The sequence below is a fragment of the Physella acuta genome, unplaced genomic scaffold (assembly GCF_028476545.2).
Source record: "Physella acuta isolate Inbredline_101_S28 unplaced genomic scaffold, ASM2847654v3 ptg000851l, whole genome shotgun sequence".
NCBI lineage: Eukaryota > Metazoa > Mollusca > Gastropoda > Physidae > Physella > Physella acuta.
In genome coordinates, this window is record NW_026732368.1 from 225,346 (window position 1) to 245,638 (window position 20,293).

Consider the following 20,293-nt stretch of genomic DNA (forward strand, 5'->3'; position numbering starts at 1 on the left):
AATAATTAAATACAGTATTTTATTTTTTTAACTCCCTGTTACTACCTTCCTAGACTAGAAAAGAATTATCCAAATAAATAAACAATTTAAATTACTCTGCACTTAAACTTGCTTTCACTACATTTTATACTAAAAAAAAAAGACAATGGTTGTAATAATTAAATTATTTAAATTCATGTAATCGTGTAAATATCTAAGAGTGAAACAAGATTTCCTTGTTAGTAAGTTTTACACCCAACCAAGCCGAGTTTTTGTATTTGCTTAGACGCTCTTTTTTTTTTAATCCAGCTAATTATCTTAATTATATTACATTTACAAATAGGCCTATAGTCAAAAGGAATATTTTCATGACCCCATTTGTAACATTTTTGAAGATAATTGAGAGATTTGAAATAAATTATGTGTGCATTTTTCAAATCACACAGGAAATTCAAAGGTGGATTCAATTTTTAATGAAACCTATATCTTCAACCTACCACAGTCCTCCTCATCACTTCCATCATTACATTCAGGCCGTCCATTACACTGGTAGTCAGAGGGGATACACCTGCCATCACTGACACAGGTAAACTGATTGTCATTGCAACCTGCAGATTAAATAACTCGTATAAAATTTATCTTAAAAATGTTCAAAACTAAGGAGCAAAAATTAAAATAATTAGATTTGTAACCATAAATTGTTTAGGCTACTGATGGAAGTATAAATTGCTTATACTATACTTATTGGTTATAAATTGTTACTACTTATTACTGAAGTATAAATTGTTTATACTAAACTTAAAGAAGTATAAATTGTTTATAGGGCCTACTATAGTTACTATAGTATAAATGGATTATACTATGCCTAAAGCAGTATAAATTGTGTATACTATACCTACGGCAGCATAAACTGTTTAAATTATATTAACGGATATATAAATTGTTTTACTATAATTACGGCAGTATAAATGGTTTCTATTATACTTACGGCAGTTTATTTCATCACTTCCATCCCAACAATCACTTCGTCTATCACAACGTTTGCTATCTGAGATACACTGTCCAGAGTTGCAGGTGAATTCAGTAGATGAGCAGGGTGCTGAAAAGAATAATAACATTGAATACTTTTTAACATAAAAAAAAAATATTTTCCTTAACAAAGACTGGGCAAACCTTAAATTTGATTTTAATATATTTTAAACATGATGGAAGAGTGAAAAACTTGAGAGAAAACATCTGCTACCAGTAGTACAGGAAAATTATTTTTTGTTTTAAAAATGTTCATAACTTAACAGTAAGAGATACAAATATAATAAAAATAATAAGAAATTATTTTAAAATTTCCTACTTTATAGATAAATTGTTAGCTCAAGTCTGTCATATTTTAGTACTTAGCCTATATATATATATATATATATATATATATATATATTTGTAACCAATCAAGTTTAATTTAATTATATTAGTAAATATACTTCACATAAACTGCAGTGGATTAAGTTTTTGCATCTTATTAAGAGTGTTTTGTTAAAAATTAAAATAGATACCACCAACTATCAAGGCTTGTCATAACTTTTTAATAGCCTGAATTACATTTTTATTACTATAAAAATGGGGAAATGAGAATATAAATTGCTGGTTCTATCCTAAATATAATATCCTACTGAATATTTCAACACATCCTAAAAACTTTAATTTAAAAGATATACTAAGTAATCCATTAAAAATGGTATTTCTTAATAACAAAAACAGCTTCAGTATTAGAAAAACAAAATTTGTAAGCACAAGCAGGCAAATAAAGCATCAGTATTATATAAGAGAATATGGAAAAATATAAAGTTATTAATAGCAAAAAATAAGTAGTACATTTCCAGTTGTTTCAAATTAAAACTTCATGAATCTACATGCTGTTTGGAGAAAGATGATTTTAAAGATGAATGAAAATAAAAACTAACAATATAAGTACAAAAAAGAAACTGTTACAACAGACATGGTTAATGTACTATTACACTTATGGGTTAGTAAATTTGACAACACATTTTTAAAAATCTAAAAAGATCCTAAAATGAAACACAAATCTGACAATATTTTTAGAAAATGCTGAATTAAAAATCCAATGATTTACATGCTGTTACATGTCATGACTAAACAAAATACAAAATAAAACACAACTAAAAACATGTAGATGAAAGCAGTGATGTGGCTTAGCAGACTCAAGCTAGCTGCCATGTTTATGAATTAGCATGGGCAATTAACTACTAGTTTATGTAAATACTAGGCAGATCTTTGCTGCTCCATACTCCAAGTGAGAAACACTGCTTTACAACACTAGCCACACCACTGTTAAAATTATTTTACACAGCAACAAAAAACAAAACTGCTTTTAAAATAAAATTCAAGCTGAACGGCAAAGTTAGAAGTGAAGAACCAACACAGCTTGATGCAGAACTTACGACAATCTACTTCATCAGAACCATCTGGGCACTCTGGTCGACCATTACAAACTGCCCTCCTATCCACACACTGACTTGTGCCACACTGAAACTGATTCCCAGGACAGCGACGAGCTGAAAATTATGCCATCATCAATCAAAATACCACATCTTGTCTTTTATATTTTTGGGAATTGATAACTGCTTGATCTCCATTCCTTCAGTTGAGCAAGGCACTTCAGTTTCAATTTATGTATAGTTATATACAAAAGGTTTTGCTTTTGGAGTTTTAATTTATATAAGTTAAGCCTAAAATTACTCAAATAATTATTTTGTTTTATTTAATCAGAACAAATATTATAAAGGAAAATGTATCAAAAAAATATATTAGCTATTATTGAAGCAGTGCTCTGTTATTAGTGTGCATAGAGTTTGGGAAAGATACTCTGAAATAAAGTTACATTAACACATTAAATGTAGAACATTTGAGCAATACAAAAATTATAATACAGCACATTAAAAATAAATACATTTATGAAGACATAGCATTAAAAAATTACATCATCACTTTCCATTTTAACACATAAAGGTTTATAGTTTTAAAATACATGTTTCAGCACTCATGTTACAAAGCATTAGTTCAGCAAGCATTGTAAAATTTGAGTTAATATTAAAAAATTAGAATTTGTTTACACAATAGCTTATGAGTTTACAAGCTGTTAACTTCGGCAGTAGTAACACAAGAAATTGAATGACTGCTAAATTTTACACAAGAGAAGTTAAAAATGCTATGCTTTTAGTAATATTTTAACTGTTCAGAATGAAACATAGGCGAGACAATCTTTGCAACAAAGTAAAATTATATTAAAAAGCTGTGAAGGGACTTATAAAAAAAAAAGTAATTTAGTTCAGTGAAAGTTAAGTTTCAGAAATTTTACTGAATATCTGGAGAAGTAAACAAAAAGCAACTTATTTGATTTAGAACTTACGACAGTTTTCTTCATCTGAATTATCTGGGCAATCACGTTGGTTATCACACCTGAACCCAGCATCAATGCACTGATCACCTCGCAAACAACGAAATTGACCAGGCATACATTCATATAATGGAGGTTTAGCTGAAATGGTGGGCAGTGACAAAACAAAACGCCCAGACAGGTGAAGTCCAATAATTAGTTCTTGTTTTTTTCACTTTTATATTTTAATTCTGCGACCCGGAAGTTATTAACTAAATCTAAGTCTTTAAATAGAAAATAGGCATATTTAAAAAAATCAGAGGCTGATTTAATCTGAGAAAGTTGGGATCATTGCTTTTTCTTTTTATGTAAAGACGTTTTTAATCTGTTTACTAGAACTTGCTGAAAAATTAGGGCAATTAATCTAAACTATTTGATGTACATGGGATGGAGGGTCAGGTATGATCTTGACATAAAATTGTATATAAAGAATAAATGTGTTACAATTTATTGTACATAACATTTAATATAGAGTACCAAATGTTTTTAAGTCTTTAATCCATAATGATTACAATTCTAGAAAAAAAACTAAGGTTTATAAAGGAAACCATTGTCTGATAAATATTTTAAGTCATTGTTTCTTTTGGAAAATATGTTATAATTTAAAATTAATCATTTTAAAAATCCATTTTCTTAAACATTTCTAAAAACCACTATTTTAAAAATCAATCTAGATTTTCATTTTTTAAGCTAATTTTTTTTTTTAATCTACAAACCTATAATATTAAAAAAAATTGGTAATTTTTTTGTAAAAAAATTGACAATTTTTTTGTCCCTGAAAATTCAATCTTGAATATTCCCTACCAAAATTTATTTTGTATATTTGCGTATTAGCATAACATTTAACAAAAAAAAACAACCAACACCAACTGTCACTGTTACATTTTAAATATAGCCAAAAACAGCAGTTTGTTATGTTAATTTATACATTATAGATGTTTTTTCTATGCAGTATACATTAGTTTATTCATGAACCTTATCTTAGAAAGACAGTGGTTCAAGATTTAAGTTAAAAGCATAACATTGCTCTAATTCATAACGGTAGGTTATTCTTTACAACAATCAAATTAAAATAAGAAAAACAATTGCTGCCTTACTGCAGATTAGATTGCATTAAATAGACTACATTTATTTAAATTACAAGTATTAATGTATGCTGATTTAAAAATGTTCATGCTTAAATATATATCATGAATCAAAGTAATATTCTTCATTAAGAGATCTTGATCTTGTACACATAAACAGCATCTTGTTCCATAAACCAAATTGCCATTTAAATTCATTTATACTGCTTACATTAACTTGCTTGAAATGTTGTTTTTATCTACCTTTGTTTTTCTCAATTTTTGTTAAGACAATTATCCAAAAAAAAAAATAAACGAAACAAATGATTGTAAATATATGCATCAACAATATAATGTACTTACGACAGTCATCTTCATCAGAACCATCACTGCAATCACTTCTGCCATCACATTTACTTTGACTGTCAATGCACTCTCCACTGTTACATTGGAACTGGCCAGGCCGACAAATAGGTCCTGTCATTTATCAAAAGTTGAAATGATGTACAACCAAAACAAATAAAAAATACTGAATGCTGTAATTGTAATATAAAGAATTAAGTTATTTGTGAGCAGTTTATCCCTACTAAACTTCTGGTGAAAATGAACAATTTGTTTCTAGTAAACCTGTGTTTGTTACATGTAACTATTAATATGAAGTAGAATTCTGTTATAGGCCTATGAGAACAATTTATAACTAGTTAAATACAGTATGAAAACAATGTTAAAACTAGTAAAGTCCAGACAATTACAACGCTGTACTGAAAGACTGGAATAATCTAAAATAGCAGCTACAAAGAAAATACTTTCATCAGATACATCATATTAAAAAATAAAAAGCTTTTATGTCAATGATCAAACTTGTTACAACAGAGCATAAACACTGTGGAGAATTGAGTGACACAATATAAAAAAAAATACTTATTTACTTTTAAGACTTTAACACAGTAGATCTATAACATACCTCTGAATTTTAGATAATTTTTTAAATTCAGAAGAAAAAGATCTAATCCATATGAAAAAGGTTAGAACTTAACAATAACATTGTATCATTCATTATGACCAAGTAATTTATACTGGTTCTTCTAACTTCAAAGGTGAAAAAATAAAAAAAATTAACAATAGTATCAATGAGTAGGCCTGCAGAGGTTAATATTGGCTTAAGACAAAAGACTACAGTACTAAATGACAAAAACAGTGTAGCATTGCAGAGACAACAGTTCTAAATAGCTGGTTCCAGGAAATGGAAATAAAAACTTACTGCAACCAAATTCATCAGAGCCATCCACACAGTCCTGACTTCTATCACACCGGGCATCTATCAGAATGCATTGTCCATTATTGCAGCGGAACTCTCCTAGAGTGCATGCTGGGAAAAATATTTTTAACAATCCTGTTATTAACTTATTAACAACAACTGATACTGATAAGTCAAATTAAGTGGATAAAAAAACTTTTTTATTTCAAAAAGCTAACAATTTAAGTAGAAGTATTATTTTTAAAATCTTCAGGGTTCAAAACAAATATTAGATATATGCATTAATTAAAATTTTAAGCTTAATGAATTGGACAACTAAGAAACAAGTAATTAAAAAAAGTCTAGTGACAATTTTAGCGCAATTTCCTTATGTTATCTAAAAATAGCTCTGTCGTAGCGTTAATCAAGAGCAGGGTTAGTAAAACCATTGGTTAGTTATTAAAACGTCTTTTATTAAAAAAATTTTCATTATTTTACATGTTTTATTTACAATAGAGTAACATGACTAAAAACCATTGCGCGCCTAGCTACCGAACGTGATGTCGCAGCCATTGAACTCGGTCCAAATTTTAATTAATTCAAACAATTTTTGTGACCGAACGAAAGGATATTTTTGAAAACTTTCTTCGGCAATATTGTTCTAAATTATGGCAGGAATCGATTGGTACATGTTTCAAGTCGCTAAGTGGTCTGGTTGCCGAGATATGGGCCAAAAACTGCATTTTTTCTAGGTTTTTTGGCTTTTTCGGGAAATCCATGAAAGAAACCCGGAATTTTTATGGCCTATGTTCATCCTCGTAACTTGCTTAACATAATTGCTTTTGTAACTAGTCATCGATATTGCTTCGTTGAGGAGGAGATACGACTTAAAGCCCGGACACACATTCATACATCCATACATTCATCCATCCATTCCCAGAAATGACGAGTTAATAAACGCAATTCTCCAGAATGGAAATTGCGCTAAAAATTGAGTTTTTGCATTGTAATGAAAGCCTTAATATTCATTGAGGTGCATAGTTATTCCATGCTAATTTAAAAAAAAGTTTTTCTTGATGTTGTGAAGTAGTGCAGTGGTGTAGTAGTGGAAATTTGGTTAATGTTTTATTTCCTTTTACTTTTTACAGCTTATAAATAAATTGTTTTATTTCAGGGTCTTTTTAATTTAACATCTTTTTCCATTTCTCCATTTTCTCATAAATCAAAAAGCTGTCTAATAATTGCTAAAATCTGTTTGGGGTTATTTACAATGCATTATATTTCAAGTTTCTCAATAAAGGGTATTGGAGTTGGTAAAAGAAAAACTTTGAAATACGAAATATCTTAAAGCTTACTGCAGTTAAATTCATCAGAGCTGTCAGGACACTGAGCACTGCGGTCACATTTATGTCGTCTATCAACACATGTGCCATCTAGGCACTCAAACTGATTTCTCCTACAGCGTTCTGAAACAAGAAAATTGTTAAATTAATAGCATATATACATATATATATATATATATATATATATATATATATATATATATATATATATATATATATATATATATACACACTAGCTATAATGTATGCTACTATTCTTACATTGTTACAATAATTCTTACACTTACATTTATATTTGATTGTACTCTACCACTGTTGTAATCATTATAACACTAACATTACTTCTATTCTACAATTCTTATTACTTTTTGTTATTAAGTATATGATAGAACAAAAGAATGATGAGAAACTGAAAATCAGCCAAACATGTTAGAAATAGTTGACTGGAAGTTTTGCAGTAAACTAGTAATGGATTATCAAAAACAAGTAACCAGCCAAATACAAACTAATGCTTATTTAGCAGTTGTTAACCGTAAAATAAAAGAAACCTAATAATTTATACCTACTTCTTATCTATTGTACAAGTCAAAGTTTATTTTACCTTCAGTAAATAAGTAGGGAAATTTAAGATACTGTTAAAACATGTAAGGAATAAAAAAATCTAAGTTAAGCTCTTACAAGAAGTGAACTTTTCATCAGGCGTTGTAAAGTAATGTTTTAACTCTTTAAGTAAGATTGGAATGACACTCTTAGTGATCAGCCCCCAAGCCTATAACAACACTGCCAGCATTCAAAAATTTTTGCTTTATTACTGTTATTTTGCCAAATGTAAGTTTTGCCATGTGTTTGATTTTGTACATTATAGACATTTAAAAAAAAACTACACTTGATAAACAGCATTTTTTAACACAGTGGAACACCATTCTGATGCCACATTTAACAGTTACATTGTTGCATTAAATATTTAACCAAAATAAGGGTATTTATGCAAATACTAATCCAATCCATGACTTTGGTAAAAAAAAATGTTTTGTATTAAAAGATATTACAAAAATGTTTTTGTATTTATCAATAATTCTGATCAAAGAGTTAAAACTTCTGTAGTTTTCTATTTCATATAGTGGTCATATAGTTTTTTAATGCAAAAGCCCATTGTGAAGCAAGTTAAAACTTCACTTACCACAGTTGAGCTCATCACTCCCATCCGTACAGTCCACTCGTCTATCACATTGTTGAGACTTCAATAAACATGTTCCATCATTGCACAAAAATCCGCTGCAAGCTAAAATTGTACAAAAAATGGTAGTCTTATTAATAAGAAGTGTACTTTTTAATACATAAATTCTATTACTTTGATCAACTAGCACCTGCTTTTATCATTATCTATATATATAATTCTCTTCATGGGGACCATAGAAGACACCACGCAGCTTAGCCACCACCCTCATCCCCACCTGTCAGGTGAGCTGTGGTTCACCCCGAATGTTTACAATCATAGAGACGGGTCGGCTATTAGGGGTAGGGGCAGATAATTTAGATTTTAATTCGCTGAAGGGGTGGGGTGGGGAGGGAGGGTGATGATAATCGTCTTTACCAGCTACTGATAGTGTTTTAAAGCAAAATATTTTCAGTTGCAGCATTGATAGTGAATTATGAATTACTGAAAAGTAGAAAATAAAACAACTAAACAGCTTACGGCACGGGTCAGCTCATCATATATATTTTTCAAAAGTAAACGCCTCAGCAAACTAGCAGGCCCATACATATATACGTGTCTATATACCCAGTAAAATCTTATATTTGAACAACACTTACGGCAATCAATTTCATCACTGCCATCTTCACAATGCGATTTGCCGTCACACCTCAAGTGGTCTGGGATACACTCACCATTACCAACGCAAGCAAACTCAGTAGGAGTACATGCTGCCAGTAGACAAACATGAAGAAAAAATATTTATTAAATCATTTTCAACTTCTGCAATAATTACTTATTTATCATAATGAGTTGTAGATCCACAAAATTTACAAATTAAAGTATTTTAATGCTCATTTACCAACCCTGTCCTGTAACTACAATAAAAACAACATCTGTATTGTTACGCTTGACCTCTCATCCAACAAACAGGTTTGTAGGCAATGTTTATTTTGCTTGTTCTTTTTATCTTTACACAACACGCCCACTAGCCTAGCCACTACCAACTAACCCAGTTGCAATCATTCACTACAGCTTTTATACCTGCATTTGACCTTGGGATAACAATACAAACACACCGGGGCTAACTACACACTAGGGTAAACTCAGCTCACACACGCACTCTTCCCTAAGTTCTAGACTATACTAACCTATTTCTATCTAACCTACAAATGACATGTAACATGTGTCGCTACCAAAGCAGTACATGTTTAAAAGTTTACTTACGACAATTCTGTTCATCTGAACTGTCAGAGCAGTCATCAATTTTGTTACATCGACTCACAGAGCTGACACACTCACCATTACTACAGGTCCACTGGTTGGGGCTACATTTTATGACTAAAAAAAAATTTGAATTATATTTATTTACATTAAACCCAAAAAGAAAGTATATTGATAAGTCCTTTTCACATATTAATATTATATTTATCATTTTGACATTGCTTTATATATTTATGTGTTCCATTTGTATTTCTATACTGATTTTTAATTTTTACTTGAATTGGTGTAACAACACAGTTTAATTTTAAGGTGAATGAATTTCTCTAAGCCTTTATTAGAACTGAGATTAATTAAGTTTTCAACTGAAAATGAAATAGCTCATAATAAAGTAGAGCTACTTGTACATTGGATCAATTAAGAGCAAAAATACATACCGCAACCAATTTCATCAGAGCCATCAGAACAGTCAGGCATAGAGTCACACATCAAAGTGACAGGAATACATTCACCATCAGCACAACGGAAATCATCTAAACCGCATGTTGCTGCAGGAAAAATATTTTGTTGTTGTCTAAGAACATTGTTATTATTGTTAGGGGTAAGTATTATAAAGGGAGCAGGGTTATCAAGTTCATAGCTTAAAATAGCAATATTAACATAAAATTGTTATTTGGAAGTGCTTATTTCCGTCAACTGTTGACTAAATAAACAATGTGCTTATTTTGATTACCAACGAGCTTTAGCTTCTATTTATGGGCAAACAAATTTTAAGATAATGATATATTTTTGACGTGGTTCACATGTTAGCATGGCTGAATGGAACATATGGCAGCTATCAAGAATATAGATGTGGTGTTTTTTTAATAGTGCAAATGATATGAATAATAAAAATTTTAATGCATTTTATAATAGGAAAGGGTTAAGGCTAGGGGTAAGTCTAGGGTTAGGGTTAAGGATAAAGTTAGGGTTAGATATTGTGAGGCAAATGTATCATATTGTAAGGGTAGGCCTACAAGAGTATGTGAGTTGTTGAAGTATATTGTGTTAATAAAGAATGTTGTGACTTTGTAACGAGGTATGTGAGGATACAACATTTTGTGGAGACAGGAAAAAAGTTTGTAAGTAAAGTCTTTCTCCATCTTGATGTGTTAGGGAGAGGAAGGTTTTGTCTTGTTGTTGTATACAATGGTCGTTGTTTTGTGTGAACATATAGTCATGTCTCGTCCATCTTCAAGTTCAGAATAAAGCTAGAATCAATCAATGTCTTATTATTTGTCAATTATTTGTATTGAATTGTGAAACCATTACAAAGTATATATTTCTCAAGATTTAGTCAAGAAAGAATAAGTAAATTTAACTATAGTGAAATGGTGATAAATGATAGAACTTTAGAATCCTTATTGCACGTCTGTGATATTGGATAAATGAGATCCTAGTTGTAACATTAGGGTTAGGACTAGTATCATAAAATTAAAATGATTTCTACAAGAGCAAAGATTAAGAATTTAAACTTAAATGAAATAAGTAGCTTTTTTAAGCATCTACTTAAAGAGAATATAAGCACAGTGTTTAATGCCTCAAAAGCCCATTGACAGAAATAAACACAATCTTTATTTTCCTAAAAGCCCACTGACGAAAATAAACATGCTATTTATTTCATCTAACATCGACAGAAATATGCAAGGCCAAACGTAGATACAGAAAATAAGCCTAGTAAAGACAGACTAGTTATAGCCAAATGGGATCCCAACCCTACTCCAAGTGGCACAGAATCACAGGGACTACATGCATCAGGTCAGAAGTGTAAACACTAAGACCAGTCCTAAAAAAAATACAGCAGCAGCTGATCATCAACTTTCATAGCCTATACTTTCAACACTTCTTTGTTTAGTAGATTGTTTTTAGAATTTCCTCGCAGTCAAGACAGCTTGGGGTCGATACATGACTTATATTGTGACAGTAAAAATCACAGTCCTTTCAAATGTCAAGGTCACAAAAGCTTCTGCCCCCATTCTGTGTGCTGAAGGGTTTGTGTGGTTAGCAGAAAATGTGGTTGCTGGTGATTTGCTTCTTTCTATGCTATGGCATCCATTCAGCCTTAGGGAATTCAGACATAATATGGTAGTGTAGTAGTTTGTGGCAGTGTATCATCATGATATGATCAGATGAATGTCTCTCCTATAGCCTGCATTTGACACTGCCATCTCACCATGCCTTGCTTAATCCCACAACTTTGATGTACCTTCTAATTTCATATAGAGTTCTAACATTCCAATTTTTGCTTGGGAGCAAGGAATTTTGTTAGCACGCTAGCTCTCTGATTATACATATTATTATTATTATCATTATTATTATTATTATTATTATCCTCACCGCAGCCTTTCTCATCTGAACCATCCAAGCAATCATTGACATTATCACACTGTCTGCTACTCTCAATGCAGATTCCGTTGTCACATCTAAACAGGTTTGCAGGGCATGACGGTGGAAATGTTGACACAATATTGTCTGAGACAAGAGTTTATTTTTAAATTAATACAAACATTCTATTACTAAATTTTACATTCTATTACTTAACCTTTAGGTGTAATGGCCAGCTACAATTTTTGTAAACAAAGAAAGATTTAAGTTTAATGTCAATCTATATTAAAAACTGAAAAAAAAATAATCAGTAACCTACCATATGTATTTTAGGAAAAGTAAAATAAATAGTTAGTTTATAAAATGGTAAACACTTTCAAATGTTGAATCAAGCAAAAACAATTTTTTAAATAGTCAGAGGCAATTACATTTTAAAATTACTTGCTGATCACAAATTTAACTTTAGGCCTAATATTAGGTATTTTAATGTACCATTCTATAATATAAGAAATGTTCTAACTGATCTAGATAGATCTTGGCTTAATCACAACAAAACTACCAAATTTATCACGACACCTCAAATATTAAGAAAGTTATGGAATTTATAATCCATTGTGTGTCAAATTTAAATGACCAAATGCAACCATGTTGGATGCTCTGTATAGCCTTAAGTTATTAAGTAAAAGTCCATAATTGAACAAATTGAAAAATGTGTAGGTCTATTCAATCAACCACGCATGCAAGAAAGAAAAGTGATTTTTTATACCACAGGAAAGAAAATTAAATTAATAAAGTATGTAATACTACAGCAGTAGATAATTTATTTGAAGCATCTATCTATGTTACAACACAGATTTATGTCTATTTATGTCTGTTGGTCATTAAACCTAGCAATATGATGTTTTGTCACTTAAATTTAAATCCTTTTAAATTTTTATAAAATATCTCTCTATGTGTAAAAAACATATATACTAGTAGAATAAGCTCCATCTTGCAGAAACTTAATTTAAACTAAACCTCTACAACCTCAGAATAAGTCAATGTAACTTGTATGTCATAGATGAAGCAAGGACAATAGTTTTTAATGTTTGCTAATAGGGTGAATATAGGGTAAATTCTAATTTGTCACGGATCTATGTTTTTGCAAGAATATGGGCCTACAGCTTATAAAATTTTGTTTTGTTTATAATATTCTAACTATAAGCGGGAAAATTATGTTGAAGGTGGGGGCAAAATATTTATGCACTAATATAAAACATGATTGCCTTTATGAAAGTAAGTCAACAACTAATGTAATTATGTAAATTATGTAATCTTACAATATAAACTAAGAGCTCCTGATATAGAATTAGAAAAACATATTTCAATACAATTAATTATAGCTCTATTTAAAAAACCTTTCCAATTGAAACTTTTTTGTACAAGTAAATGCGATAATTTTCACGGCCTAGAGTTTTTTAGCAAAGGACTGCATACAGGTCAAAGAGCACTGTTGTAAAAATGACCGGCCGAAATAATGATGCATTTTGAGTAGTGTATTTAAAGTCATCTTTGACATAATTTGGAGGCAATGCTTCACCAAGCCTTTACGGGGATGAAAATACATCTATTATGGCAGGATAGCACAGAGAGTTGGTGTGACCACATCAATGGTTTTTAAAAAATTTAAGCTAAATATTCTTGATCATTAAGAATACCTACTATTATCATGGACAGTATATATTAGGAGTTCCCTAAAAATTTGCAACCAGCAGCTCGACTAATTATTAATCTGCCAATGTAAGGACAACACCATAATCTAAATTAAACTAATCTTGATACTTTATAATGAAGAACATAGTATTTTTTGTGGAGAAAGCTAGTAAAAAAAATATTTTTTTTCAAACTTACCACAATTAAACTCATCTGATCCATCTTCACAATCTGGGTATGCATCACAGAGGGAACCGTTGACCACACAGCCACCATCCTGACATTTAAACTCCCCAGGTTTGCAAGCTGTAAAAAAAATTATGTTAACTGTCAAAAAACTAGTCATCAACATTGTAGAGTGGAAAAAGTAGGACCATTTAAAAAATGACAACAGCTGAAATACATTACTAAACACAAGAAAAAACTTTTCATCTTTATTATTAGTCTTACCATCTACTTTGTAACTATTCATGAACTTTCACTGATTATATTATATTATGATTTCATATTGTAACAAAATTAATACATAAATTAATAAACAATTATCAATGTTACACTAATTTTTTACATCCCAATTTTTAAATGGAAAAAAAAAAGAAATGAAACAAAAAGCATGAGAATAGTATCTCAACAGTAGAAACAGACTTCTAAGACTATACAAGTTTAAATAGAGCCACACTTAAAAAGGTGTGATACTTTTCTTAATTAAAATAGCATGCAGAAGAAGAAAGGAAACACAAGTAGAGGAAGAAATAAGTATGGAAAACCTCAGAGTATGTTTGTTAACTTGATCTCACATTACTATAATTCTCATTGTTCTGCCATTGCCACATGATTATTTAAAGCCAGTAATTTGTCTAAAAAGCCTATCATGATGGGTCAACCAAAAAAAAGTTGTTACCCCCAGATTAATTATTCCCCCCATTGCCCAAAAAACTGGAGTTGGAAATTTTTCATTCCCATTACCAGTGGATTACTAATCAAGACTATATGTAATAGTTAGGAATAGTTATAGGGTTAGGGGTAGTGATAGGGAGCTGAATAAGAAGATGGGTAGGGCTAGGTATAATACATATTCTCAAGAGAAAGCGGCAATTACTGAGAGGGTAGTTGATTTGTAAAGGTAATTGTTACGGGTCATTTGAGGTCAGGTTAGAATAGGTTAGAATAGTCATAAACGATTGTAGCCAGAGAGCGCAAAGGGTAGACTAAATTTTTTTTTAATTTTTTTTTTTTAATTTCAATACTTTTATTCAGTCTCAATTCTTTACACATAACAGAACAGCCCTCGTCCTAACCGCTACCAACTAACCGCCAACCCACTACAATCGTTCACTCGCCCTTTTATACCGGCATTCAACCTTGGGATTACAAGACATAAACACACCAGGGTTACTACACAGTAGGGTGAACTCAACTCACACACGCACTCCCCCCCTAAGTTCGAGACTATTCTAACCTATTCTAACCTGACCTCAAATGACCCGTAACAGTAATGCTAGATGATCATTGCCTGGAGGTAACTGACAAGGGCATGATGCCATAAATCTGAACTGTAATTAGAGTTCATGACTGGATGTCTAAGAAATTTGCTATGTAGCTACTGTGTATAACCAGCAGGTGCAGCCCTTACAAAAAACAATCTGACGTTATTTTATTTTTCTAAAAGATTGTCATAAGGACTAGAATTTTGCCAACAATATCTTATTAGGTTTTCCAAACTGTTTCAGAAGAAACTGTACATCGAATACACAATTTCACCAAACACTGAGAAAAGTGAACATTAAAAAGGAGAAAAAAAGAAAAAGTACAAAGAAAAAATATATCAAGATTTCCATTATTCTGGTGTATATCAATAATGGATAAAGTTGACAGTTAACTACAATGTAGTGTAATCATTGTTAAGTAAATATAAACTTATACTTAAAGCATTTATTTTATATTATTATTTTATTTACAGTTTGCATTTTAAATATTACATTTTACCATATGCTCAATTTAAAATGTAAACATTTTTTTTAAGAAAGCAGAAAAATAGATATAAAGTATAAAGAGTTAAGTAGAAATTTAAAAAGCAATATAACAGTCCAGTACTCAACAGTTAAACCAATCTTAAAAAATACAACATGGTAGTTTTACCTGAAGTAAACAAGAACAAGAGAATTTACTTTCTATGAAAATTACAGACTTCACTCATGGAAAAAAAATAATTTTGAACTATTATTTTACTAAGATGGTATGGACATCAAACAGCCTGTCAAAAACAATCATGCAGGGCATGGTGACAGGTAGGAAAAGATGAACAAAGCAAGGACATAATTGGATGGAGGACATAACTGAGTGAACTGGACTGTCTGTAGCAGAATTACTTAAAACAGAAGAAGACAAAGAAAGATAACAAAATATTACTAAAAACAATTGTAGTACCTCATTGACACCCCCCCCCCCCCCCCCCCATTGATTATTTTTTTAATTTATAAAACTTTAAAATAAAGTAAAAAATGGGTAAATGTTTTTAACAAAACTAATTATGATAATTACCATTATACCCTAAATGAGCTCAACATTAATTATTATGAAAAGTCCGTATGTAAACATCATTTTCATTAAAAAAAAATACTATAGCACATGCTAATGTAGTAAACAGAGGCCAAAAGCAGAGCACCATCAAATGCCAGCAAACAAAGTTTTCTTCAAAGTCAAACTTACGACAGTCTAATTCATCAGTCCCATCACTACAATGTCTTTTTTTGTCACAGCGTTGTGCTATGGGAATGCATTTCCCATGTTCACAGCGGAACTCATCAGATCGACAAGGTACCGAAGCTTTGTGCAACAAAGTAAGTAATGCATGCTGTATTATATACTTTAAAATCAACTTTCCATTTATACTCATCCTATAGAAGTTATTTAAGGTAGGTAATTTAAAGAAATGTCATACTTTATTAAGTCATACACTTAATAAGATTCATAATCACCATTTTTTTATTTTTAAATAGACTTTTTAAATGTTTTGCTTCTATAAATAATATTTTTAACTTACTACCACTCAATAATATTGGGATTGATAAAAAAAAAAAACTTTAAATTCTTTTGGATGTACCCGTTAAACTTTAGAATGAGCATAAATCTAGTATGTTAAAAAGTTTTAGCTTAAAAAAATTATACCATCAAATAATCTTTTAATATTTGTTGTGTATGAAACTAACAAGTTTTTGCTAAACACCATGATACTGAACAAGACTTAGGAACAATGAAGGTACTTAATTTTTCATAGTAAATTTTCTCCAAATTTTTTTTTGGAGGAAAACATTATAAAATGGTTCTGAATTAATTAAAAACATTAACTTTACATATAGGCAATATAATAATCTTATGCTCAGATGTCATTACCCAATGATTTTGAGGTAACTAATTATTTATAATTTATAAATATAACATTATATTTGATCAAAAACACAAATTTAAAAGATTATTGTACATAATTCCATAATGAATTAAGTTTTTTAATTTCAATTATGAAATTATTAATGTTAACATTTTTAGTAGAGTTGCCCTATTAAATAAAAGTTTAAGTAATTTGTGTTGGACAAAAATGGTGGACTTACTGATTGGACTAGTGTTAGCTATGGTAAGCTATGGTAACATGCCTCAAAGCTTAACTAGTTGTGAGTGAACTGTATATTAAAATTATAAAATATAAAATGTGCAATGGCTAGTATGATTTAACAGGGTTGTCTTGGGAGATTGCAAAATTAATAGCCGGGGATCGGAGGAAATGGAAGGAAATGGTAGGGGCCCTATGTTCCATAAGGAGCTAAGAGGACTAAGTCAAGTCAAGGCTAGTATGATATATAACAGTACAACATTACTGTATGGAGAAAGTCGCTTATAACTAATTATAGTTTATAAAGTGACCTAGGTATAGTGCCATTCAGTTCTATAAAAATAATAATAAAGTAGCAACATACAAGGACAGTTATATTCATCTTCTCCCCTTGAACAGTCAGCTTTGCTGTCACATCGCAGAGAGTTACTGATACACTTGCCGTCATAGCAGAGGTATTCCAAGCAAGCTTCAAGGGTTAAATGACAAGTTATTAGCCTCCATCATACCATGTGGGTGGAATCCACCCATTTTGTGTTTCAAATTTCTGCCATTAGCATATTATTTGGTCAAGTCTATCACGCTTTAGTTTATGTCTTATATACACAGCAGACTGGACTAATTCTAAAATGGATTTCCATTAGAATTGAAAAATAGCCATCAGTACAGCTTGAAAGAACTGTACAATGGATAACACTCGGTAGAAATGAAGAAAATATATAACTTTAAAATCTACATGAACATTTTAACATTCAGCATGTTACGCTTAAAATAACAAATTTCTTTGGCCTCTTACAAGAGTAACTGTTCTAGAAATTTGGGCTAAAATATAATGTCACTTTTTCAGCTTGCTGTACAATGAGAAGATTTGTCTTGGGCCACTTGTGATATGATGACAAGGAAAAAGGGCATGAAGAAAGGCCTGGGTTGAATTAGTAGTGATCTTCTTCTTTGTTCTTAATTCTAGTAGTGGAAGGGATTCCCTCCAACACAATTAAGTATTACATTTCAACTTGTTATGCGCCATTGACTCTGATTTCAGCCTGCTTTTCTTTTTGGATTTGCTTCCATAGCCTTTGTCCAAACAAGAACAAACTACACAGCAGCAGTTGTTATATTTTGGAGTTGTCTCTCCTAGAAGAGTTTCTGTCCCCAGCTATCAAGCCTCATCTGCTAGAGGGTTTGAACTCGATACCTTTCAGTTTAGCAACCATGAGCTTCACCAACTTGACCATGCTGACCCACACACATTGTTATAAATAAGCACACTTTTTAAAGTGATTCTCCATCAGCTTCTAAAAAAAGTAAATCTTGCTTAAATTTCACAGAGAGTGAATCCCCACCAATGTAGCGATCAATGTAGTAGTTTCCAACAAATCTCAGCTCAAACTTGATCCCAGTACTAGTATTGCCATTCATCAGCATGGTTTTGAAAATTTTTGTATTGAAATAGGTACTCTTTCACAAAACAGCTACCCAGCAGAAAGAGTTAGCTTCACAAATTGTTGTCCATTTACCCTGTTGTCACAAAAAAACCTTACCCTCCAAGCTTAAAGTAATGTCACAATTTAAAATTCCAATCCCCGACCTACATCTATGCAGAACTAATAATCAAGGCGATGTTAATTAAATAATTTATAGTGTTGTCCATAAATGAGGTATTGCTATTTTATACTCTACTATCAAGGTGTTATGGCCAGACCATACCCCTAAAACAATATAATAAAGTTCCAATTCCAAATATCCCCCTTAGTTAATTATAATGAAAATTAAAGCCATATTGCTATGATTATTTTTAAGAAATACAAAAAATACTTGTCATATTTCTTAAGCTTCTCCCCCCCCCCCCTCTCATTGCTCATTGTCACAAAAACCACATACTTCCCTTCTGTATGTGACATCATTAATGGACAACTGTTATGCATGCTAGTATGATGCATGTATAGGTATATTTAAATTATCCCATAAGAGACTAAATCAGATACTATTTGTAGGGAATGAATTTTTCTTTTAAATGTAAACCACCAACCACTACTGCATTAAAGATAGAAAAAGAGATAAAAGCATAGTGTTTATTTATACCGCTACATGATGCCATGCTCATTTTAAAATCAAGGTATTGTAACAAATAGACAACTGAAGCTAGTTAAAACCAGGTGCTGTTAAAATAAAATATCTGCCCACCAGTGTCTGATAAGATGTGCAAAGGGAAACTGTGCACACAAAAGTGCACATAGGTCTTTTCGTTTTCTTAAATAAGGGACTTATAGACATTACCAAAGAGTAACTTGTACATTTTAGCATAATAAAACATATTTCCATGAAATATGACAAAATTAGAGTGTATTAGTATCGCTAGTTTGTATTTGCGTATTTTTCTGTCAGCTCAGTTTTCGGTTGCGAAGTTTTCCAATTTTTCTGAGAACCCTGCCCACCAAGCTGCACCTCTAAATTAGGATTAAAAAAAAAGTTGCCCTTTCAGATCAGAGGATCAAGTAGGGCACGGGGAGTCAACTTCATTGGTTTCTGTGACCTCGAAATTTGAAGGGATAGTGCGCTCAATTCTAAGCCTAGCTTCCGTTACTTTTCCTAACCTGAGTTAATTAGGCTAAATCACCAATTTTAGATAGTTGGACTCAGGGATGACCAAAAGATTTAAGTCCAATAACCGAGCTTAAGACTTCCAGGGTTGTAATTTAATTACCTACGGCAGTTTGGGGATCTATAGGCCTACATGTATAAATGATGCTCTTTTCATTTTAAAACATTAAATTTTAATCATTCATTTTGTATTGTAACTGTTGATAATGTTCAGTATAAATGTGTTGTATATGTGTGTGATGTTTCTGCTCATGTGATTAGAAAAAATTCAGCAAACGAGCATACTTAAAAATAAATAAAACAAAAAAAAATCATTATAAGGAAATGGAAATGTTAAATATACCACACAAAAACTGCTAACATTTTAGACAAAAAGAATCTCTTTTAAATTAACTTAAATTACCTGGGCTACAATCGATCTCATCACTGCCATCTGCACAGTCAATTTCTTGATTACATTTGTATTGTAGTGGTATACACCTGGTCTCTCCTGATGAACACTGAAACTGATCCTCCGAACAATCTTCTGGAAAAGCACAAAA

General features: G+C 31.0%; 1 protein-coding gene across 1 annotated transcript in view; it reads right to left on the reverse strand.

The window, feature by feature from the left end:
* Nucleotides 1-20,293, reverse strand: part of LOC131952087 (basement membrane-specific heparan sulfate proteoglycan core protein) — a 146,415-nt gene that overhangs the window by 53,366 nt on the left and 72,756 nt on the right. Inside the window, exons 12-26 of the mRNA XM_059314592.1 lie at nt 20,155-20,277; nt 17,515-17,619; nt 16,253-16,369; nt 13,742-13,849; nt 11,864-11,998; nt 9,925-10,035; nt 9,494-9,607; nt 8,887-8,997; nt 8,252-8,353; nt 7,084-7,194; nt 5,753-5,860; nt 4,855-4,968; nt 2,433-2,546; nt 968-1,078; nt 477-587 (exon numbers count right to left, since the gene is read on the reverse strand). Of these exons, the coding sequence (XP_059170575.1) occupies nt 477-587; nt 968-1,078; nt 2,433-2,546; nt 4,855-4,968; nt 5,753-5,860; nt 7,084-7,194; nt 8,252-8,353; nt 8,887-8,997; nt 9,494-9,607; nt 9,925-10,035; nt 11,864-11,998; nt 13,742-13,849; nt 16,253-16,369; nt 17,515-17,619; nt 20,155-20,277 (1,695 nt within the window). The remainder of the gene's footprint in view (nt 1-476; nt 588-967; nt 1,079-2,432; nt 2,547-4,854; nt 4,969-5,752; nt 5,861-7,083; nt 7,195-8,251; nt 8,354-8,886; nt 8,998-9,493; nt 9,608-9,924; nt 10,036-11,863; nt 11,999-13,741; nt 13,850-16,252; nt 16,370-17,514; nt 17,620-20,154; nt 20,278-20,293) is intronic.